We start from the raw sequence: 25,680 nt of genomic DNA on the forward strand, positions 1-25,680 counted from the left end.
ATGCCCTAATGATACCCATTACTCAGTGTGATAACTCTTCCAACAAATAATAAACATTTTCACACATATATCATAATCTCAGAAAGGTTTAAAAAATACCAGATGAAGAAAATGGGGTAGTGTTTAGGATTTGAAGCCGAGAAAGGAGATGAATAGTGTGTGCTCTTGACCTCATTGTACTTAACAGTTTCTATATGAGATGCCAGCACTAAACTGGAGCCTTGAACTGGACAGTGCTAACATCTGACTAGAGAGATAAATGATTTCAGACAATAGAAACTTACTTAGACTGGTAATTTTAGCAGATTCTGACATACTAGATGTCATTACTATCAGACAGTTCATCCAGTGTTTATCTGTGGGCTGTACAGGCTGTATGGGCCGTATGGTAGAATCCTCTTCCTAGTTTCATGTTTACTTGTGGCACTTTGAACTTAAATATGAATGAGTTTTTAATATAAGATTGATTTTTAAGAACTTTAACATGCATGGGGATCTAAATTAATGTTCAGTAAATAATTGGCTTTAATACAACAGATTCCAGCTAAGAAATTTGAAATTTAAAGTTCTGGTTAATCAAGGAATATTGTGAAATTTGTAAATATTTATCACAACAAAGTCATTTTAATTTGCTTTTTAGAAATGCCAGTTATTGAGGCAGGCAGATCTCTGTGAGTTTGAGGCCAGCCTGGTCTACAAGCGAGTGCCAGGATAGTCTCCAAAGCTACACAGAGAAACCCTGTCTCCAAAAACAAAAAAGAAAAGAAATACCAGTTATCACTGTCATTGAAATTGAGAGAAAAAGAGAAAAGAATATTTACGGTGTGTATTTTTAAAGTTTGCTTTTCATATTTCTCCGGAGTTCTCTTTTTTAGTGGCTTATGAATTCCATTCATAATAAACTTTTAATTATAGCCTGAAATTAAGTTCAAAGAGGTAATGAATGATAGTAAGAGGCATCTTGACCCTGAAATAGTTTCTTGCCGAATTGTTAATGATCTGGTACTCTTACATTTAATTTCTTGACCAAGTACTAGTAACTGAAATGACTTTTTGGCTTTGTTTTATTGAGAAAAAGATAGATATTTAAAGATGTTTAAGACATCTAACCAAAATGCATATGGACCCTGATAAATGCATAGTGGGAGCTTGTGATGAGTGTTCTCACTGCCATTTTCATCTGAATGGGACTGGGAGTGCAGTAATTAGTCTCTTCAGACTGTCAGAGCTGAATCACCATTGTGATGGCTTAGCTGCAGGATGAAAGAATTGGATGTGGGTCTGCCTGTCTGCCAAACTAAATGAGTTGCCATGGGAATTTTCAAATGTGAGAGGCGTTTACTTAAAGCAATTTGGTGGGTTTGAATAAACTTATGAATTACAGGTTTGGAAAAAAGAACCTGATCCTTCTCCTATAGACAAGGCTTTTGTAGAGGCCAAGGGCCTCATAAAGTCATGATGAGAATGAATTGATTCCTGCTCCCTTGAGGGCCACAGTTTATTAGGGCTTGAGCCCCCAACCCTGTACCCCAAACAAATGGATGATAAACACATGTAAAGACAGTTTGTTCCAAATCTCCAGAGAAGGGTGTGACAGCACTCCTCATACGTTTTCCTCCTGTATTAGCACCGAAGAGTGTTATGTGAAGAATACTTTGTTTTTATAAACAATAAGGTGATATTTTAATTTCACACAGTGTATATAGTAAATAATGTATTTATATACCTACCAGACCCAAAGGGTGGAATTTTAAAAAATAAGAAACAGTTTTGGAATCAAATGTGATTTTCAAGCTGTGATAATGGTTCAGGTTTCATGTACATGCTCTCAGAACATGCTTTCCTCCTGTGTCTCCAAAGAATTATATTTTAGTATAACCTTGAGTAAGAAAATGATCCCCTAAATGCCCAATGTGGAGAACATCACTTTTAGAATGTAGTATATCTCTTGTCTTCAAGACACTAGTCATGATAATAATCACTTCTTATGTTGGTGTTTTCAGAGGTCTTTCAGAAAAATACTCAAAGCTGATGTATTAAAATATTTTGAGGCCATATAATTGATTCATAAAGTAGATAAGTATTTTAAGTCACTGGACTGTTGTTTCATAAGGAAGATAATAATTTGGCTGAAAATACTTTGCATTTTCAAAATGTCTTACCAGAGAGATGTAGTTATGTTAGGAAAAGAATAGCTATTCAATTAATAAATGGCAAAGGGAAATACTTCTAATGTAAAACAATTGATTTTTTTGTTTATTCATTAGTCTTTAGTACATGGTGTTCAGTTACACATTGCCATCATCTGAGTAGCATCTTGTACTCTTAATACTTTATTTAAACCATTGGAGAACCTTAACTCAATGGCAGATAAGATCCTAAAGGCCCATATAAGTCTCAAGTAAAAGCCACAGAAGCCCTTACAATTTCTGTGGAGTTGATTAGTTTCTTAGATTCCAGTTGACATCTGGCTACTTGAGCTATGTGTAAGGCCCTCTGCTGTGTGCTGTTTAAGAAAACATGACAAGACAGAAAAGAACCTACAGAAATTGAACTGTACTGGCTGGTTTTCTTGAGGTTTATTTTTTTGACTTCTAAAATATAATCTAATCCAGTTCTGTATCAGTTATCTTTTATACCTCTTTTGTTTTTATTGTATTCTACATTAGGGCAAGAACATTTGTTCCAACTAGATGATTAAGAGTCCTACTTCTGATCAGCAATCCATACAAAGGTTAAGAAGTACAATATATTTTATATTCTAATGTTGCACGAATTCTAATTATTCTTAATAATAACAACTCAGAGCCAGATATTGGGGTTAATGCTGAAGATCAGAGAAGCAAAGCAGCCAGCCAGTAGAGAGTTCTCACCTCTACCAGTGCTCAGACCAAGGGGCAAATCCTATCCTCAAACTGCATCCTCAGACTGCTTAGACTGCACTGCTCCTCATACTAACTGCTGCTTTGACTGCCTAGACTGCCCCAAGCTTTTGTCTCCTTCCACCTTTTATATTCATCGCTCTGCCCAACCATATCCCTTCCTGTCTCCTCCTCCTTACTGCTGGGATTAAAGGCTTGGCACTCTAGGTTCTGGGATCACCTTTGTGAGCTTTGTTTCTCTTCTAGACATGAATCAATTTCATGTAGCCCAGGGTGGCCTTGAACTCACAGAGATCCATCTGCCTCTGTCTGCCAATTTCTGGGATTAAATATGTGTGCCTCCACTGCCTGGCCTCTGGCTGTGGCTAGCTCTGCACTCTGATCTTCAGGCAAGCTTTATTTGTTAGATCATAAACAAAATATCACCACATTCTAAGATTTTAAACAGAGTTATACATACTTCTCCTCAGTCATCAGTTAATGATCTGGTTACTGTTCTTTCTGACTGTAATGCTGTCAGGCTCAGGCTTGTAAAATCAATGAAGTACCTATCTCACACTTGGAGTTTTGTAGCCTGATGAAGCAGTGTGGTGTTGAAATGTCTTATCTATGATAATACTGAACAACTTCACAAAAAGCCTATATTAAGTGGTAACTTCGCCATCTCTATAAAGATTCTTTGAAAAATGCCTCATCTTAACTCGTATTCATACTGACAGTTTAGATATTTTATAATTCCTTAAACTTTTGTGGGTTATATACAGTACCCTATTGTCAGCCATGTTCTCTGTGCATCCCTCAGAATTTGCGTGTTAAACTTACTATATAGAGCTTCCTATTTCGTTGAAATTGTTACCCAAATAATACTTATATCCCCTATTTAAATAAGTACCCCATTTACTAGGTTAATACATTTTAGTTCTTTCACACTTCCCTATAAGTATATGATATACATACTGATTTAAAAAATATCAAAATGTATTTAATGGAAAAAACATAGACAAATAATTTCTCAATATATCTTTTTTAGTTCAGTTGTTTTCATATATCCCTTTAATTTGTTTACATGCTCTTCTGATGGTTGGTAAGTAGTCTCATGTTCTTTGTATATAGGTAGAGCATTTGTGGACCATACACTATGTTAACACACTTGATACTGACCTGACAAAAGTGAGAAAATCAAATTGTCAATTCTGTACTTTTTTAATGCTTGCTTTTCATAACATCTCAAATTTTTAGTATGTGATACCTTTATTGGAATCATTCAAGTAAATGTAGCATTTTAATATATTAATGTTCAGATAAGCATTGTAATTTGGATTGTTCAAATCAGCTTATTTAGTAGCTCATTCCAACATTTTCTAATGTAGTTTTGATAATTGAAATTTAAATTTAATTCAAAAGTGGCTTTCAGATTATCCCATTCATTAATTTTGAGACCATATTAATGAATTGTGAAGGTGATTGTTTTTATTTTATTATGCCTTTGTGGATACAGAAGACACTTAGCCTTTATAGGTCAAATATGTCAAATTATTTTTAGTTATGCCTTCAAACTGACATATGATTAGCTTCATTTTGATAACCTTTAGTGTATACTATCTAAGCTAGTTAGTGTGTTTTCAAATTAGCTCACTTTTTAATTCTGTGAGATGGGTGATGATATTCTGTACTTTAAAAAAGGGGGCTTTGATTGCTACACTTAGCATTTGTGGAATTACAACATATGTATGTGGATAAGATTAAAAGCAGCATTAAATGACTAAACTATTCCTCTTCATAAACAACTAATGAGAAACCAGAATAAATTTAATACTGTAGTTTAAAACAAAGACTCTTACTAATACAAGTGAGAAAAGGAAAAATAAGGTAATTGAATTTCCTAATTCCTTGTTATGGTATTTATAACAAAGACTCTTATGTTTATTAATACAAATGACAGAAGGGGGAAAAATAATTAAATTTCCTAATTCCTTGTTTGGTCACATGGTATCCACTATAGAGAAATGTTACATTTTCATTGAGTTGGATCTCTTTCTACTCTGCTCCTCCCGAATAATCACATCCATAATGCTATCCAACTACTGCTGTGGCTGATCTGAAATTCCAGAACAAACTATCCATTTATTATTTCTACCAGTCCTCTTTGAGTTCCTAACATGCTTTTTAGCAGTTACCTTGTCTTATCCCTTTTCTATTTGTGTTTTTTTTATAATAATTGTATTTATACTAAGTTCATAGGTTCATTTGATGTCATGTTAGTTGAAGTTGATATGCTGCAATTCTTAATGTTATAAAGTCTGAAAATACAAACTAGATATAGCTACAATGTATAAAATTGTATACCAAACACAAAATGACCTCATGTAATCTTCCTCTTTAAAATACGATGACCCTAGTGCTGCAGGATGACCCTAGTGCTGCAGGCGTTTTGTTCACAGCTGACATTGCTCAAGCTCCTGAGTTTGAGCTCTAGGCTTGACCTGTGTTCTAGCAGCTAACTTAAATATTTCACCAGTTTGTTTAATGTTTGTATCAAGATGGATTATGTATATTTCTATGTAGTTTCCTACTTTAGAATTTGAGCATGGTGGTGTACACATTTAATCCCATTCCCTGTGAAGCAGAGGTGGAAAGATGTCTAGGAGTTTGAGGCCAGTTTGGAGACTGTGTGTCAACAAAAAAAAAAAGAAAAGAAAAAGAAAACAGCTACACTTAATATCACTGCTGTTGCTGCTGCTGCTACTACTACTGTTGTTAAAATTTTTGTTTAAATTAGAAATAAAAGAAAAAGGAGGTGCAAGATGACATATTAACCAATTTATTATTAGGCCTGGCAGAGTAGGGAGTCTAAGAGAGAGGAGAAACAGGGTAAATGGCTGACCACATGGCCGGTCACCATAGAGAGAGAGAGAAGAGAAGCAGAAGCAGACAGAGAAGAGAAGAGTAGAGAGAGAATAAAAAGAGAGAAGTGTAGAGAGAAAGAATAAAGAGAGAAGTGTAGAGAGAGTATAAATGGGCAGGGGTCTGTCTTTTAAAAGGGTCCTCTGCACCTGCGTGCAGACTTAGTTCCCATGGAACCCTGGCCTTACCAGGGTACTGCCTGTTCCACCAGGTAACAGGGGCAGGCCAGCATAATGCCTGAACATTTCAACAACAACAACAACAACAACTACTACTACTACTATTACTACTACTATTAATAATAATAATAAAAGGGAACACTTTGGATTTTATGAAATGTTTTACTTTCCTAGAAAATTGTATTGTTTTCATTCTAAATTTCATTCTTCGATTGTGACTAAACTATAGGTTTTTTTTGGCTATCTAAGCAAAGTAAATGATTTATTAGGACAATGTTACATTTTCTTATAACTTTAGTGTAAAATAATGCAGTCAGTGGGAGAACTAAAACTGGTGCTGTGTACCTCACAAGTTACTAAGGTGAAATGAAATAAGTAATGTTCATTTCTCTGTAAACCATAAATAGCTAAGGCCCTTTGCATGAAGAAATGTTTAAGTGGATGAGTTTTCTTGACCAAGGGAAGTTTCAAAAGTCCAGAACAAGAACTACAGTACAGAAAGCCCAATCTTGTCTGACTCTACCATGTAGTCAAGATACAAAAATGTGCTACCCGCCCCCAAATCTTGTAATGTTGAGTCTTGGACACACCTAATAGATGTAGCATTATTTACATGCTGGTTTGGGTGTTTACATTTTCTGGTTAGATAAGTGTACTTCATATTTTGTACCATAACTTGCTGATATGTTGTTGGCTCTAATCCATCCAGGTATTGCATTCAAGTAGAATATGCCAATTAGTTTAAAGGGGACTAGAAGACAATAGGTGAAACTTTTTTCTTAACATAAGTCTAACAACTTTGACTCATGAATTTGTTAGTGAAACAGTTGAACCAAGGACTTTTTGAAAAGACAGAGACATGACCTACTTGAAGTAGTGACACTCCGAATGTACACGAGAGATTCTTCAGTCTTTGATTCAGCTCTTCACTGTTGGATTTCAATCAGGATGTTGGGAGTTTCTCAGATGCTCCATTTGTGACCTCCCTGTTAGAGTTAGCACAAAAACTGCATCATGGTATATGTTACCAGAAGGAGCCGTGTAAAAGGAAGAAGGAAGTAGGCAGGACCCCTGGGTCTTAGAGAAGCAATTAGGATGAATTTGTAACTTTTCATTGATCTTTGTGGATGAGCTTAGCACATACAGTTAAACCATTTTAAAACCCATGTTTAAGTCAGTTAAGTTTTTTGACAGACTTCTGACTGCAAAAGTTTGGTGGGACTGTTCAGTATAGAAGAATAAAAACCAGCCTGGGAAAGGAAGGAAATTGAAATCAAGTAAATTTTAAATAGTGCAGAAGAAATAATGGGATATGGCTTACAAAATTTACATAAACTTCTGTCATAGAATGAGGTTGGTTGTATAAGAGAGGATGTTAACATGGTCACATATACCAATCTAGGAAATTCAGGTCATGTAGAGTGGTACTGGAGAAGAGCCACTTGCTTTCTGTGTCAGTCAAGAAAACTGACCATAGTAGGTATTATGTCAACAGAGAACTTAGAGAGGAATTGGTTAAAGAGCTCTTGAGAAGTAGAGAACAGAATCATCCATAATACAGATTTGGAAGCAGCTCTAATCCCAGGGCTAGAAGATGAATTATAAGATGTTTACTATTATTAAATCTTAGACTCTGAGAAAGCTCTATGCAGAGTTGGGACTGAAGCCTCTGATATGTTACTTGTTTATCCTCTGGGAACTTAAAGAGTGGACATAGCAGAACAAATGAAAGTGTTGTGATTAAAATTCCTTGTAACTGAAAAAGAGATCAAGAGTTTGAGACTAAGGAGGGGTAAGGATTATATAATTATATTTTTAAAATGAAAAATGGAAAAAATTCTTATAAAGTGTGGCCTCTTTCTCTACTCATTTATTCATCTTTTATTTCTAGCCCCTCCCTCCCATCTCTCTATCTCTGTTTCTCTTAACATGAGTGGTATGGGGAAGAGTAGTTGTTTAGAAAATACCAATCATAGAAAAGTAAAAATGGAAAAGGAGTGACATCATGTGGCTACGTAAAATAGATTATCCCTTAAATAAACAGCATAGCTTTCTGAAAGTAATATAGTTGTGAGAGTCATCAGATGAGTATGCACTGTAGAAAATAGTACAGTGTGAAGGCTGTTGAAAGACAATAGCTATGAGATGCTTCTAAACAGGAGCCTGTTCAGTTCTGAGGCTGAAAAACAGTCTGTTCTAAGGGGCTTTGAACTTGATTATGATTGAAGAAAGAAAGCATTGGAAATGAGGCTGTAGGAGTCAGTTTTCCTTCTACCATGTGGATCCTAGAATTGAGCTCAGGTTGTCAGGCTTGGCAGCAAGTACCCATACCTTGAGCAATCTTACTGGCCTTCATCTGTTTTAATCAATTGCATTATTAACAAGTAAACATGATTTTCTTCATAATGTGAAGTCAGAAACTATTCCACATAAAAGGTATTGTGGTAGTGCTGAGTGTGGTAGTGCCATTCAGCGTATTGATGTAATGATTAACACCTAAGGGCTTTGGCTCATGTACTCTGCTTAGTTAGGCACTTGGTCTGTATTATGACCTTGTAGAAAAGTTAATTTATCTGAGTCTTGGTGATAATGTATGCTGATGCTATAGTTTTATTATGAAGCATGATGCTTAAATGATGAAGACTTCATATCTCATTGTAATAAAGTGAAATAGCACTTTATTAGAATTTTTTGTACTTTACAGTATTAAAAACCCTTTTAGTTTAGTGGTATTTGACCTATTTGTTTCTTTGACATAGTTTGTTAAAGCTGATGACATACTTACATCTCGTTGTCATGTATGTATACATTTAAATATATTTATATATGTTCATCAATCTGCCATTCACAATTTCAAAAAGTTAAGAAAATTGTGTTTGCAACTGTTTAAACTTCTACCATACACACATGCACGCACGCACGCACGCACGCACACAGAGTCAGGATAGGATTGTTGTAAGAGATTTTCCCCAGACATCAATAGAGATACTATGTTATCTGTTAGATTTTCGTAAATCTAAAAATCTCTGTAATCTCAAGACACTTCTGATGCCATGGTTCTAAGCAAGAGTTATATAAACATTCATACTTCAAAGATAACTCTGCTGTTCATAGTGTTCTGATATTCTTTATATTTTTTCCCATGGAATTAATCTGTTCTATGACTTAGCAATACTACTTCTAGATACTTACCCAGAATAAGTTAAAATTTAGAGTCATAATGATGCCTATGTGAGAATTTTCAGAGTGGCTATAATCATAGTGTATCTTCAAACTATAAGCAAGCAAAAATCTATAGCAAGAAAATGAATTAAAAAAAAGTACTACTTGGCCATTCAAACAATCTGCTGCTACAAACAACATGGATGAGTATCGTAAAACCCTTACTAAGAAACCCCGACTGCTGAAATTGCATCTGGTACCATTCTCTTAAATTCTGGAATTGAAAAACTGAACTATGGCAGGAGAAAAGCCACATTAATCTTGGTGCTTAAACACAGAGAGAAGCTGGTGGAAATGCTCTGTCTTCATGCGTATTCATCAAAACTGGCCAATTGTGTCTCTTTAAATCCTGGGGTGCCGTTGCCTGTAAATTATGCCTCAGGTTTTAAAGTGATTTTTAAAGGTACAGTAAATAAAAAGTGAAACATTAAGGAAATTGAAGATAATAGCATAAAAAGTGTAAAATACAATTTTTTTTTTTTTACCTTACACAGGTTCCTAGGAGCAGTTTTGTTATCCACCCCCTAAAAGTAATTATTACACCTGACATAGATATATTGACTTGATAAAAATACCATATAGGTTGTATTGAGTGCTCAGAGATAATCGTGGTCTGTGAAAGTTTTAGAACAACTAGGCAAGAGCCTTTACATCATAGCATTCAGGTCTTCTTACCTGAACATACATTTGAAAAAGAAGTTTAGGCAAGTAAATATGATAAATTTTGATCAAAAATGGAGCAAAAAAGTTGAAACAACCACTTTCATGTGAAAATATTGTGTAATGAACTTCATTGTCTTGTGAGGCCATAAACCCAACATCCAGCTCTCTTTGGAGAAAGAGTGTGATAGGCTGAAAGGATGTAAAAATAGTAAAGCTCATTCTGGAATGTAACAACTTGGGTTTAGATTCTAATTCTGCCACAGAGCTTTGGGGGTGATCAATGCACATTAATTAATTCAGCCTTCCTCAGTGATCACACCATAAATTGTTACACCATCATTATGTGGGCAGCCCTGCTCCTTTAGGTTTTGCTACTTACCCACTGCGGTGGTCTTCATCCAGTTTTTAGTATTCTGGGACCTACAAATGACATGGCCACATGTTGGTGGGAACACATGCATTCCTTCTACCATCTTTCTCTTTAGCTTTATCCCCACAGTCGATATAAACTGTCTAACTCAAACATGTTTCTAAGCACATGTTCTCTTTACGTCCAGTTTCTTCCTTTTTATGTTTTTGATAGAGTAAATTTGCCCCTTATTCTTTCAAACTTGAACAACTAGTTTACTATGGCTGGGAGTGGGCCTGTTGCTTCTTTTATTTTCTTTTTTGAAGTTTTAATATGCATTGTTACATAGATTAAATTTAAGCCAACTGTTGATAAATTTTAATTTATAGTATTTATTTTTAATGAACAGATTTAGGAACTTTGATCATAGTAAGATTTGCACTTCTTCACTTTTAATAATAGCTCACTTATATTAACCAAATAAGTCACTTATTTTATTCATCTTTATAAAAATTGTTGCAGATCAAGGAATAATCCAACAGATATGCCAGTCTCTTCTTTTACTGCAAAGGAGACTTTTAAAGTTGTCAGTGGCCCATCAGATGTTGTCTTCATAATGGTTTCATTTATATCTTTCTTTAATTGCTTTACTTCTGTTTGATTTATTAAATAACCCACTCAACAATTCTATTTGCCACAAATTGCAGTATATCAATCCCTGCTCTAAAGACTTGCATATGTTTTAGTCCATGTTTCAAATGGACTTGCACTAAAGTGGGGGGGGGCACTTAATGCCATAGTCTTTAAAGGACAAACTTCCTAGTCCTTTTCCTTCATTTCTGGTTGGCTTTTGTTAGCTAAAATTTGTCCTGCAGATCTCAGACCTTTGAGCTTTGTCAGTAAAGTTAGGTTTCTCATATACCAACCATTTAATAAGTAAATTTTAGCCAGAAGCACTTGGGATGCAGGCCAGAGGAACTCTTTAGTTTGAGGCCACCCTATTAGTTCTAGGACAGCCAGGGCTATGTAGTGAGACCCTGTCTCAAAACAAACAAAAATTAGTTCCAACAAATAATTTTTGGGATCAGTACACAGGTATTAGATAGTGATAAATATAATCAAGAATATTCTAATGGCGCTTACTTTGAGAGTGGTAACATTCAGCAAGCTGTAATTGAAGGCTGAAATCATAGAATGAAGGCATGGCTCCTGGAGAAGGTAGTATATTTGCAAATAGGCAAGTGGGAATGAACACTAAGACATTAACAGAGTTAGTCTGGTCTATTGCTCTGTAAGTTCACCTTGGGGTGGTAGTTTGAGGAAAGTTTAAAATCTTTGTTCTGATAGTAAAAGATCACTAGGGTTTAAGACATGAGAATAGTACAAAACATTAAGATAGAAACTGCATTTGGGGAAGCTTATCTGGCCCTTGGATCTAGATTGGGTATTTAGATAGTGTGTGTATTGAACAACAGGCACTACTGACAGTTTGGATAGTATAATAGTAATGACTTACCAAGACTACTATTGGTTAATGGAAGTGGGTGAAACCATGGTAAGTGGTATAGCCATCCTGGTTTCTGTCTGTGTAGTCTAGTTAGTCTTAGTGACCCCCCTTTTTTTTCCCACTTGTAAATATATCCTATGTAGGTAGTAAATTTTATGATGATCCTAAAGATAGAGGGTCAAAGATAGAATTGATAGCACTTAGCACTTGCCAGGTACATCGAGGGGGAAACCAAGAACATAAGGAAACAGAAACAAGCATTTAGAAACTGAGTGATTATTATTAGTTCACTTTGTAGTTATAAGTCACTTAGTATGTAGTTTTTAGGTTGTGATATATGCACAGTCTCACATACTTTCTGCCCTTGTTTCTCATGTGTAGGCTGAAGGAGAAGACAGCCTGAAGAAGATGCAACTAATGGAGCTTGCAATTCTGAATGGCACCTACAGAGATGCCAACATTAAATCACGTAAGAATGAGCCTGGGGCAGGGTTACAACTGTTTTGTCTACAAGCCTGTTTTCTTTTGGTACCACAGCATAAAACCAGAGTTGAAGTAGTGATAACATTTACAATTCGATGAAAAGCCCCATATCAAGTTTGGGGTTGCAAATTTATTCCTCTGGTGAAGGGGTTCAAGAAATGTCTATCTAGTTAGCTATCTAGTTAAGACTTTAAACTTGTTACATTATGCAAAAGACAATATTTTGAATTTTTTAAAAAGAGCTTATTTAAAGTGTCTAAATGAAATGGCCCTGCTGTTGAAGTTTTCCTTTCCCCTTGCTTGCTTGTTTGCACTCATGTTTTGTTTGTTTGTTAGTTTGTTTTGCTATTTATGTTCCTCAGCAAGTGAGTTCACAGAGGTCAGTGAGGGAGAACTGTTGTCATTCAGCCGGTGGTCTTCCTTCCATGATTGTGTGTGGCACAGTTTAATAAGCTATCTGAGAGAGTAGTGTTTTATGAAAGGTATAGTTTGAGGCAACATACATACCATATTTAGAGCACGGACTTTTTTCTTTTTTCTTATTAAAGAAATTGAAGTTTAAAATCATAGTCAAAACTCCCAAAGGTAGGCAACCCAGTGAATTTAGCAATAGTTGCTTTATAAATGGTTGCCTATAATTTACTCTTTTTTGGTTTTTCGAGACAGGGTTTCTCTGTGTAGCTTTGGAGCCTATCCTGGCACTCGATCTGGAGACCAGGCTGGCCTCGAACTCACAGAGATTCACCTGCCTCTGCTTCTGCCTCTGCCTCTGCCTCTGCCTCCCGAGTGCTGGGATTAAAGGCTTGCGCAACCAACTCCCGGCAATTTACTCTTAATAGACACGAATTAAGCTATAGGACTGCTCTGTGTATTCTTTTTCTCGTGTAGTAATTCCTGATGTGCTAGAAGCATATATAATTACCTGACTTAATCCAGGGAGTTTTTCCTTTAAAGTGAAGCCAGAGTTGCACTTTGGAAATAAACCATATCTGTTTCTGTTGACTCCAATTACAATTTTTTCATTTCATCTTTTAATTTGAATGGTTTAGGGGGGAATGTTTGCTTTTGCATGTACTTATAATCTCACAAAATGTTTTATAGTGATGAACAGTATAACATTTTAATGATATTGTTCATTTTTTTACAGTGGGTTTTTAAGTTTCACATTATTTTTAATCATGTTGGTAAAGGGGAAGCTGATTGCATTTGATTGGTATGCTTTGGCATTTTTGTGTGATCAGTGCATGTACTAATGATTTCCTTTTATTTTTCTTCTTTCCTGCTTTTTCCTTTCTTTTTCCTACTTCCCTCTCATTTTCCCGTGTTTTATACTGCTATCCCTATACTTCTTTCTAAATTTCTTTGCTTACTGTAGCAGCCCTTGCCTTTTCTCTTGCAGCAACTGCCCAGGCTGCTCCAAGGATCATCACTGGGCCTGCGCCTGTCCTTCCACCAGCTGCTCTGCGTACACCTACGCCAGCTGGCCCTACCATAATGCCTTTGATCAGACAAATACAGACCGCTGTCATGCCAAACGGAACTCCTCACCCAACTGCTGCAATAGTCCCTCCGGGGCCTGAAGCTGGGTTAATCTACACACCCTATGAATACCCCTACACGTTGGCACCAGCTACATCAATCCTTGAATATCCTATTGAACCCAGTGGTGTGTTAGGTAAGTATAAGCCCAGTGCTAGGTGGTTAATGCATTCCTTTGGTGTCCTAGACCTTGAAATGATGTTTATCAATTTTAGCAAGGCAATATTAACTTTTGATTAGGAAAGGTTGAAAACTAAATATGTTTTTGTTTTAGTTCCTCACAAGAGTTCTCCTATTAAATAGCTATACCTTAATTTGTTTTGAATTTACTTTAGTATCTCAGAATCACTATAGGTATACTTGCCATGTACATTCTCAACCGACATTGCTTTTATTACTTAGGTGATTGAAGTTGTTCTTGAGTTTTAGGTCATTCTTGCCACTTTGTCCTAGTGGTCTCATCAACTCTACTTCCCCAAATTAGATTTGTTTTGTCTCACATGTTTACTTGCTAGCTGAATTTTATTCTATAATATTGAGATTTTTATTAAATTGCTGTTATTTGTGTATGTATTTAGATATTTATGATCACTTAAAAGATGCAGTAAGTAGTTGCAGTTTTAAGGGTTTTCAGCTTTTCCTTTTGACGTCCTGGTTAACATGACCAATACTTTATAGTTTCCATAGTAACTGTGAACTAGATGATCACACATCAGCTTGTCAGGTTAGAGGCAAAAATTAAAGTCATATAAACTCAGGGTTTACATGATCAAAAAGCAATATTCTTGAAAAAGACATTATTGATGCCTTTTTTTTATAGAGTGGATTGAAATGCCAGTCATGCCTGATATTTCAGCCCATTGACTTGCTGGATGAAGGACTAGAATACAGCAGCTGTTATAACACGACCAGTCAATGTGGAAACAAAACAAAACAAAAAACCTGTTTCTGTGCAACCCCACTGTTTTACCAGTCAGAATTTTGAACCTCCCCCCCCCCAATTGTGTATGACCTTTGGTGCTGTGCTTGCTAATGACTTTTTAGAACTTTGATCTTTTAAAGGGCTCTCCCCAGCTTAATATCAATTGGAAAATCTTTAATGAACTTGGACATAAAGATTTAAACTTGAAAATTCATTGTTCATTTAAAGAAAGCTATAATGCTCTGTATGTTATCTGTGTGTGTGCATGCACCTAGGTGCCTTTTGTTTTATAGACAAATACATTTTATTGTAATTTTTTTTGTCTGAATCATTGTATAAAATAAGTCAGAATTATACCACAGAAATGTTAGTGAAAGGCTGTGTTCTGTTGCATATTTCTTGAAGCATTTTTTAAAAAATAACATGTAACCTGTAACCTTATTTAAGTTTTCCTTTCTATTAATACTCTGTCCTGTGGCCCTGTGCATGCTCCTTCCCCAGCACTCCTCTCTGCTGCACTCACAGCGTCTGTTCCTGAGGAGTTATGACTCTTGGCTTTCTGCAAGTCTGGGGCTCCTGATGCTTAGTATGAGAGCTCCCTAGTTTTGCCAGATAAAATTATATTTCTATGCAATCTGCATATCTAAAATGAATAATAGTTTCTCAACCAGTTTACTGCTTAGAGACAGCAAGAGGCACTGCTGTAAAGTTTCTCATTGTAAAGCAACATGTTTGGTTTGGTTGGGACATTTATAATTATGAAGACTTGAATATTAAACTGGCAAATTAAGTGCAAATTATGCAGATACCCAATTAGCATTTTCAAGGTTCTTAATAGTAAGTACTAAGTGAGAAAAATACTCTTATGATTATTGTTATTTCTTGCTTTGCCACCTAAGCAGTAAAACAATGATATCGGCCCTCTAGAGAACTGAGGAAATAATTTAAATTCCCAATTTACTGTAAATTTGCACACAGATAACATGCATGCTTATGTATCAAGTCTCACATTATTTTAAAATAAGCAGTGCCCTTCAAAACAGATGCAGACATGTGTGTTGGTGGTAGTGAGGAGAGGAGATTGGTATTAGCATCAAATCTTCATTGATGACTAATGTTTAATTCCCTTCCTTTTATCTTTAGGTATGGCTTTCCCAACGAAAGGCTAAGAATTCAAGAACGGTCTTAACCGAACCCTCATCAGATCTGAATTTAACCAATGCTTAGTCTCAGCAGCCTCCGGGGAAAAGCTTAGCCTAGCAGTCAGTGACTTACTTGCACTTTTGCACATAGATATAAAGTAAAATGATGTTATTAATTTGGATTAGTCTGTAATACTGCAAAGTAACGGTAATTTATAAAAGGAGTGTATAGTAGTATACTGACTGCTAAGTGTACTGTACTGTTTGCTTTACTAATCACCTAATTCATTGCAGTTCATACTTATTGACTTGGAAGTTTAAAACCACAATCTGTAGGCTTTAAGAGTTGCTTTTTAAACCTTTTTTAAGTGATAAACTCTGAAAGTTAAGGTTAGCAAATACTTGTCAGTATTAAATGTGGCATTATTTAAGTCGTCCTGCTGCAAGAAAGGCACTTCAGTGAATATGTGACTAGTAAAGCTCAGCTACGACTGCTTCTAACAGAGCTCACGAGACACTGTGACTTGGGGACTGTAAACGAGAAGTGCGTGGAAGGCCAGCCTGTTTGAAATGAATGCAATATTGGTAGATTCATATATACAGACATACTACAGTTAATTTAAAAACTACTGTGCCTTAACGTGTTTCTTAAGCTTTTGTAGTAAGTGAACGTTTGAGATCCATTTTGATAAGCCTGCTGTTGATGTTTCCCTTATGTATGTTTTCTAACTTTGTCTTGGTAATTGCAATTTAACTAGGTGCGGTGGCTACTAAAGTTCGAAGGCACGATATGCGTGTCCATCCTTACCAAAGGATTGTGACCGCAGACCGAGGTTAGTTTAGTTCTGCAGTTCTTGTTTATAAGCAATACGCTGGGTGTCCATAAAGTTTGCAACACCACACCTGATGGGAAAATGTAACTGTTTATCTGCACACCATTTCTTTTCCTTCTCTAAATTAATTTAATAATTGGTTGATTGAAGGTTGGTTTTGTCGTTTTGTTTAGATTTGGGTGGGGGTTGGTTTGGGTTTTCACCTCTCCCCTTTATATTTTAATTTATTAAATCTTCTATTACTATGTCCTAAAATTTATTCCAGTTAAAACATAAATTAGTCAATTTGAAGAACTATTAAATTTTTATATTACCTTAGCAATTTTTAGCAATAGTTATTGCTAAAACTTACTCTTTAATTATTCTGAATATTTGGGTTGATATTGCAAAATGAATTGAACAGATTATGTTTTCATGAGAGAAGTAAAGGAATTTGCTTCTGTGTAATTTTGGAGAAAACTGAAAATTTAGTTTCTACTTTTCTATATAGTAAAACATTGAGCCACTGTATAAACATGAAGGCATACATGTCAAGTACTTAGCTAAAACCAGTAGTCAGGACTGTGAAAATAACTTTCATGTAGGTGGATACTTTTATCAACTAGAAAAATGAGTTCCCTCTCATTCCATTTTCTTGCCAAAATGGATCCTTTGATTTTTGACATTTGCTGCTAAAATATAGTACCTGAAGGTAAACTCCTAAAATTCTGTGGTATGTGAGATCCAGCTGTTTGGATATACTTTTTGACTAACCTGTGACTGGAAAACAAGTCTTCATTTTTCTCACTTTCATATTTGTAACTTGTGTCCTATATATGCTCTTGGACCCATTTTAAAATTATTTATGCTTATTTGAGGAATGGTAGTTTCGGCTTTTTGACATTGAATTGTTTTTTACTTTTTTTTGTGTGGTGGTTTTGTTTTTGTTTTTAATTGCAAGATTGGAATCCCAAGCATAGTAGAAAAGGACCCTAGCTCATTTGACATGGTTACCCTTGAATACCCTTCATAAATACTGGACATAGTTGTTTTGTGTATTTGAAATAAAATGCCTTTCCAAAGACATTGATGATATTTAATATCATGTATACTGACAGTGCTGAAGACTTTAGCTAATGTATACATTTTTCTATAGTGCCTATTAATTAAACAAAAATCCTTATCTGGCAACATCCATAATGATAATGATAATAACTCATGCATATCAGTCATTCTGTCAGGGTCACCTAGAGATGAGAAAGTTAGATGGGGAAGGCCACTTTAGGTGCCGGCAGTCTCCTAAGTAGTTGAAGCTGTTTCGTACTGCTAAAGTCTAAAGTAATTCTCTTATAGAATGTTCTGATTTTTCAAGTAATTTTTCTTCTTAGATTTTCTTTCCCTGTGCTTCTCTTAGGAGGTTTTCTATAATTTTGTTAACACAATAATTGTTTCTCACTTTGTACTCCAGAGCCTTCAGATAGTTAAAAATATTAGACCAAGATTTTACTATGTTTGGAAAATGACAACACATTCCATACATGGCTCATCTGTAGCTGTGTTTATTTTGATTAGTTATCAATGTCAGCAAACCGAAGTACCCTTTCCTTCCCTTCCTCCCTTCTTTTTCTAGAAACAGATTGCTTATGCTTACTATCACCACATGGACTCATTGGGTCTAAAGGAGATGACCTAAGTCCTTGACTTACATTATTTTATGATACTACTGTTTTCTCTATTTTCTTTTTATTTAAGAAAATCTTTTAAAGAGAAGATTATTATTAGCATTCATTTGATGCAAGGACACAGCCCAAGGACACACAACTTTGTAACTATGTGTGAGCATTTAGAGGGGTTGCTTACTGAAAACAAACCCACTTCCATGCTTAGTTCAAAATCAGTTTGAAACTTAAAGACCAACTGACCTTATAGTTGTAAGGAACTGTAAGTGATTTTGCACAGTTGACATACCTGTGTGTACTGTAGGAGGCCAGGACATGGCAGAGGATGTATTCTAGATGTACTGGATATATATGATCATTTGCTTTGTTAAATATTCCACACTCAAACATAATCAGAAATTACCCAAGTAACTATTTGATAAAAACTGTTACTTACACAAATTAAATTTTGGAGAGCAGCATTTTTATTTTTAAATTTTAAATAAAATTCCATTTCCTTTTTAAAAAATTCAGGGAAGATTTGATTATATTGAAGATACAGTATTTTTGTAGTATTTATAAACTGTCCTAATTGATAAAGTATAGAAAACTTTTTTGTCATACAAAGGTAAATGAGTCTACTATATAGAACATTTAATCCCTGTGAACATTACACCTGCTAGGTTTGATTTATGAAGTGGCATAGAATCTAACTTTGCACTGAGCATCTCTTCATTCACATCTCTCCTGCCTTTGTCAAAATGGCAACAGTACAGAAAATTCTGTCAAACCTCAGAATATAGGAGAAATAATTAAGCTGTTGAATGAGTCTTAAAATTATACTACTGTTAAGTGGACCAAGTTTGGTGAAGTAGAATGTGACAGGTTGACTAAGGAAGGAGCTACTCAAGGACATTTGGAGTGATAACTTTTCCACTTGAGAACTACTTTGTGTTTTACTGTAATTTTTTTTAAATTTTTTGTTCTTTTTGTTACTTTGCAAAAGAAAATAGTATTTACAGGTGGCTTCTTTTAAAATATAAAAATATAAAGCAGGAATGTATATGAAATGTCAGATTTTATTGTATTTGCAGAGTATTAGCTTTGAAATTGAATAAAGAAAGCTGTTTGTAGTTTTGAAAATGCCTTATTGGTATCAGTTAGAAATTTCTTCTATTTTTTATGTACTTAGAGTTCTTTGAGGTATAGAGTTTTAAATGGCAGGATTTTACAGTGTTTACATGCAAGTGCATTTTATAAGTGTTCTCTATGTGTAAATTAGTATTTTCAACTGGAACGCGTTGGCTGGTGCACAAGGCCTGGCCTTTTTCTGGTTCCCATGATGTTGCCTACACTGCTAGACTACAGTATTGCTTTGTATCATGAGGCCAAGAAACTCCATGTTGTTTGTAAATAGAATAATTGAAAAAGCAATAAACATTTATTGAACAAAAGAAACTTTGTTTGGCCCAGAGTTTATGTTGAACCAAATTTTTCACAGTAATTTAAATTTCTTTAGATTCATTTCTGTTAATCATCAGTTATTAATAATCACATCCATCATTAATAGTTGCTTTATTGCTTGCATCTGAGAGAATACTAATGCTTAATAGCAGTCAGATACTCATAACTGCACTGACTGTTCAAAGTTCTTTACCAAACCTATTCATCATTGTTTTCCAGTTTCCTTCATTGACTGCTACTAACTATTAGTTGTTAGCTGTATTTTATTTCTATTTTTTCTGTTAACAAGTTGGGTTGTTTTTAAATCATTTTTGTGGGAGTGGGCTCTTCTTATTTGTTCAAATCATGATATGAAATTGTCATGATTTTTATTGTATTCTGTAGATGGTGTCAATCAGTTTGTCAGAATTCAACATGCTTTTTTTATTAGTTGTGATTAGTTTTTCATGTTGTCATTAAGCCGTCACTAGCTGAAACTAATCTCTTCTCTATCTTTTCTTTTCTTTTTTTGTTTTTGTTTTTTTTTTTGTTTTGTTTTTTTGTTTTTGTTTTTGTTTTTTTGTTTTTGTTTCTAACCACCCAGCCGCCACCGGCAACTAACCTATGACCTTCTGACCTCTGAACTCTTCACCCAATGATGACCTGACCATGCCTGCCTGCTGATCAGTTAACTGGTAATCGCCTTTGCTTGCCTGTCGTCAGTGCAGCGAGCTGAGGCACTTGTCCGTTCGTCTTACCATCTAACCAAACAAAAGACAAAGAAATTGTCCTCCAACTCAGCTTTTCCCTGCCCCCCGTTTGGGTGAAAGTGGTTCTAGAACCTGCACTGAATAGTAGTAAAGCAATAAGGCCCGATTCATCCCACAGCACTGATCATCTTTCAATGCCCCACCCACCCCAAGCGAACGAACGGTAAGAAGGCCTCTCTTAAGAAGGGGAGACAGATGGCCCTAACTACTCAATGACAGAGGCAGTTACTGTGAGAGACTTGTAGGAATCTCTTTCTTCTCATAGTGAAGTCAAAGTTCTCTCTGAATGTACTGTGTGACAATGCATCATGCATGAACCTTCCTTCGGTCAGGGATGTCATTGGTGAAGTGACTTCAAAAGTATTCAAAATTTGACATGTTGTTTGTTTAGTCACTACAGTGCCCTCAAAGGGCAGAAATTGCAGCCTTTTTATATTGCCTGCCAAAATTTGAAGTATTAGAACAAAGTGTGCCATGAGAGAAAAACTTAACAAGGAGTTTTGAAAAGTAATGCAAAGAACAAAACTGCAACACTATTTTTAAAAAGTTGAGTATCTGAGTTAAAATTTCCAAATCTTTATTTTACACCACCTTAAAAATTATACAAGAACAAGGTACATGCATTATGTGTCACATTACTGGGCAAACTGTTCAAATATTTTTTTTAAACCTCCCTGTATAGAAAATATCATTAAGGATGTAAAAGCCATGCTTGCCTATTTGCTGTATACATGTAATGAAATTGTAGATAAAGTGTAGTGCATTGAAACAAATGAACAAAAAGTAGATACTTTTACTATACAAGGGTGCTGGTGCAGAAAAAAATATATATATATTTTTGGAAATGTAGCATTTTATACTTTCAAGTGTTATTAAAAAAAGAAAAAGAACAAAGAAACCCTTTATTTCATTAAATGATTTTTTCTGGTGGTTGTCAAGAAACAAAAGACCAAAAGAGCCTTTTTGTCTTTGTTTTTTATTTTTTAAGTATTGGAATAAGTCTAAAGAAAAAGAAAGTGCCTTATTTTCCTTCATGGTCATTTAGTCAAGTGTCCTGCAAGATCAGCTCCTCCCTCAGAGTAAAAGTTAGTGCATGTCCTCCATCGCCCAGTATGTGAAGGAGATAAGAGGGGAAACAGATGAGTTGATGGTCTAAATTTTATGATTTGTGTCACAATATCTTGATGTCAATTTGCCAAATCTGATACTGTGAAAAAAATGTGATAGCTTTTCTAATGTCTTGACTGGTAAATTTTAAAATGTCATTCTTTTACAAATCATAATTGAGTAGTTTTGGTTATTGCCAATTTCAGTGTTAGCCCAGAAGACTCTGAGGTTAGAAAAAATTATGTGAGATCTGAACGTCAGTTTACAGACAAAATTAAATTAGAGCTTTATTTTATTTAGAGAAGAGGGATATATTGGATTTTTTTCTTAGTAATTGGAGATAATTGTAATATGCCTAACAAAGCTTTTTCACAAAAACAAATCTTTGAAATTTTTTATTGTGGAAAAAAGTGTTCATAGCCCTAATTTAATCAGACTTTATGTCATACCAAATACCTTGTGCAGTCCCTCTCTGCTGGCTTTAGTAACTGCTCCTAAACACACCTTTTTGCCCCCCTTTTTAACTTTAAAGGAATGCGGAAAGCTAACATCACAGTGCATATAAATGCTCAGCTACATTCCTTTTTATCTTCAGTTTCTCACGAAGTTCAGTTTTGTAGTAAGCAGTTTGTATGCAAAGCCCGCATCTAAATACTTGAGTTGATAAATCATTAACTGCTCAGTACCAGATGTGGCAAATGTCAAGTGGTAGTGGATTCCTGGCTCATCAACTCATGCCCTCTTCCATACTTCCATGGCTTCACAGTCAAGGTCAGCAGGAAGCTCCTTGGGCACCTTCATGGTGACCTCGCCATTATTGTATCTCACTTGGAACCATTTTCAGTTTATTTACTATGCAATAGACAGTCCTTGTTTTGTACTCAGCTAGCTTTGGTTTAATGTACCACTGCTTTGTCTTTCTGTTACACATGTGATTTTGATTTATTTACAATATATGCTGTGCCGTTTTGATTTTTATTTTGTTTGGTTGGTTGAATAAATTTGCGACACTCAGAACACTTGAGGTGATGGTTAAAAAACAAAACAAAACAAAAAAAACAGTACCAGTATTTGATCCAGTCTCATCTCAGCTGTGTTATACCTGGACATTTTAGATGTTTATCAAAGGTCTTTCATGGGGAAGAAAGTAAATGTGTAAAACAATAGACGTGTGACGTTTATGAGTAATGCTGGCTCTGAACAAACTTTTGAAAACTTAGTTGACAATGTTTTGAGTCAACTGAAAAAAAGCATGACTTTTGGAATCTCTGAATGCCTTGGTTCTCAGTATTATCACTATTGAATTTTTTTCTTATTAAAGTATGTAGTTTTTAAGACTTTTTTCCTGACAGTATTATGTAATTTTTTAGCGTGGGTAGATGGGAGTGTCGCTGGTATGTTACCATACAGCTGACATGTATTTTTTGTCTATTCTTTATTATCTTAGTAGTTTCATGCTATGTATGTACCATAACCAACCTATTGCCTATGAGAAACATGTAAGATAATGTATTTACAGCCATTGTTACAAGTTTATAATGTATTTTTCTATCTTGTTTTATATGTATGTTATATAACATTCAAAAGAATTTTTTTCTTGATTGAGAAAAGGATACAAAATGCAAAATCCACAATTTTGATAACTGAAAATTGCCAATTGTTTTGCAGTACTTTATTATATTGGGTGTCTTGTCTTTCTTGGGCTTTTAGTTAGCTGATGAATGAATACATTAGACACTTCTGGGTTTTAGTTGGGATTTTACATAGCTTGCATTTTAATTCTTTGGTTCTTTGCTGTTTCTATTAACCCATAGCATTATTTTAATAAATGTTATAATACCAACCTACTAACTCTGGACTATGTCTGTTTATTAACCTTTATGTGTTTAATGAAAATAAGCAAAAATAAATAAAGTCTCGAGTTCCTGGACTAACACCGAAGAACGTGATCACAGATAACATAGTGTGACTTGTTTTCTGTGTTGTTTGTCAGCTGACAGTTGTGCACACTGCTGCTAAAAGCTTTGGGTGTACCAGCCTTTTACCTGGCAGGGGAGGTGCAGTGGAAATGGGAACAAAGCAGCATCTGTTTGAGTCATTCTCCTAGTCATGCCACTGGCCTTTCAGCATCTGCATTACTAATTCCACACTACATTTTTCCTGCTCCAAAATCATCACTGTCTGCTGACAGCATAGTCCAGAGATTTATTGTAATGATACACACCTTGAGAAACCAGTTTGATTTGTCGTTGATCCCTTCGTCTTAATTTCTACAAACGGGTCATTTTCAGTCACATTGTAAAGAGTCAATTTTTAGCCAGCTATTAAAGCTGGTCTGCTTCTCTAGGCAGTGCAGCCCAGTCTTGCCCCCCCACCCCCCAGTGTGTTCCAGATATCTTCTCAGATAATTTTCCTCTTACCACTTTCAGAACAGCCTAGACAGTTACATAAGAAATGCAGCAGCAATGAGCACTGTAATCTGTAACACTGTATATGATTAATTTCTAGCAGAGATACATTTAGGATTATTTCACTGTCCCTCCCATGTTTCATATACATGCTCTGTGTACAGAGACCTCTAGGTATAACTTCTTTAACACTCGAGTCTATTGTTCTGTCACAGATTCATAATTATCTTGTCTGTGAAAATAATTCTTTCATCTGATCGAAAAATAACAGGATGAATTTTGCTTTTGTAAGTAATGGTTTGTATTTTAAAATTGTATTTTAGAATCCTTAAAATTAAGGGCTGAGTTGTAAATCATAACTTTGTGAAAGTATAGTTTTATTTTGTGAGCCTGATCATTATTTCTCCTGTTCACACATGGAATAATTTCTGATAAGAGGAGGGGACCCTGTAGTATCATTGGATGTACAGTTTGCTATTGCCACAAAAAGTATGTGTAGTACTCTGAAAACTTGAAGATGCTGTCAGGCTGCTGTACAAATTTTCATGGTAATTTGTCACAACAGTTGATAAAGAACTTGTGTGCATGCAGTTAATATTCTCTGACACCTGTGCGTGCAGTGAGGTCCTTCACATATGGTTATGTTGTATTACCACCGTTCCCACTGCAATTGTTTTTCAGAGACAGTATCAAAGTATGCAAATAGCATTGCAAGTCACATTTTTATATCATTGCAATATTAAATTGTTGAGATGGGAAAGTTCTAGAGTCACTATTAGGTGATGCTGTTGATGAAATGGTTACCTGTTTTTTCATTCAAAAGGCTGTTGATATTAGTATACTTAGTAAAGCATTTTTCTTTAGGTAAAATATCTAGCAAAACATGATGCAAAGTTATATTCACATCATTGTAGTGCAGCATCTTGAAGGGGATTGTTGAAGTACCTTGTCCATAAAAAAAGTGATGTTTGTGTGCACATAAGAGAAGTGTTTGGTGAAAAGGGTGTGTGTGTGTGTGTGTGTGTGTGTGTGTGTGTGTGTGTGTGTGTGTGTGTGTGTGTGTGTTGGGAGGGATTGTTTGCTTGTGTGTCTGGAATGGGATGCCTGTCTATTCCTTGATGACAGCTCATTGGTACAGCATTCTCAGCTTGTGATTTTTCTTGGTGGAATGAAGCATGTTACCAAATTTTCCATTAATTAAGCTAAATTCTCTGAATGCTTCTTAGTCTCCCACATTTTTTAAGTGTATAGAATAACACTGTCACAAGCATTTAGTGCCTTTAAAGTGGGACTAATAGCTTAACCCATTTTATGGACAGTATCATTTTAGAATTATCCATGATACATTTAATACCTGATTTCTTCTATATAAAATTACCTAAATTGAGTTGTCTTTATTTTGAAGAGACTTGGGGAAAAAAGTTATCTGTAGCTGGTGCTCAATGCTGAATCAAACTGGTTAACCTGAAACAGGATGCACTCCTTTCTTTGTTCTGCTGTACTAATTGCCAGGGATTGGGAGAGGAGGAGCAGCAACTAATCCATGCTAGGGAGATGTGGGCAGCCGGTTCTTAGAACGGTGACATGATAAAGTGCAGGTCACATTACTTGAAGCTTGCTGCCCCTTGAAGAGACACTGGCAAGCACTGGGATAGTCTCAGCCCCCAGGGTAAACATTACTTTATATATC

At 35.3% G+C, this 25,680-nt stretch overlaps 1 protein-coding gene across 4 annotated transcripts in view; it reads left to right on the plus strand.

Moving 5' to 3' along the window:
• Qki (QKI, KH domain containing RNA binding) overlaps window positions 1-23,523 on the plus strand; it is a 115,231-nt gene extending 91,708 nt beyond the window's left edge. The window contains exons 5-8 of one of the 4 annotated variants that reach the window (XR_003482378.2): window positions 12,088-12,175; window positions 13,565-13,864; window positions 15,794-16,625; window positions 20,310-23,523. Coding sequence is in view for 3 of the 4 variants with exons in the window: in XM_027401107.2 (XP_027256908.1) it covers window positions 12,088-12,175; window positions 13,565-13,864; window positions 16,551-16,625; window positions 20,310-20,326 (480 nt within the window). In the remaining variant the exon portion in view is untranslated. Of the gene's footprint in view, window positions 1-12,087; window positions 12,176-13,564; window positions 13,865-14,548; window positions 14,967-15,793; window positions 19,721-20,309 lie in introns of those variants that run through there. The other 3 variants (XM_027401107.2, XM_027401111.2, XM_027401110.2) reach the window with 3 other exon arrangements.
• The last annotated feature ends 2,157 nt before the right edge of the window (window positions 23,524-25,680 follow it).

Source organism: Cricetulus griseus, chromosome 2, assembly GCF_003668045.3.
Source record: "Cricetulus griseus strain 17A/GY chromosome 2, alternate assembly CriGri-PICRH-1.0, whole genome shotgun sequence".
NCBI classification, from domain to species: domain Eukaryota; kingdom Metazoa; phylum Chordata; class Mammalia; order Rodentia; family Cricetidae; genus Cricetulus; species Cricetulus griseus.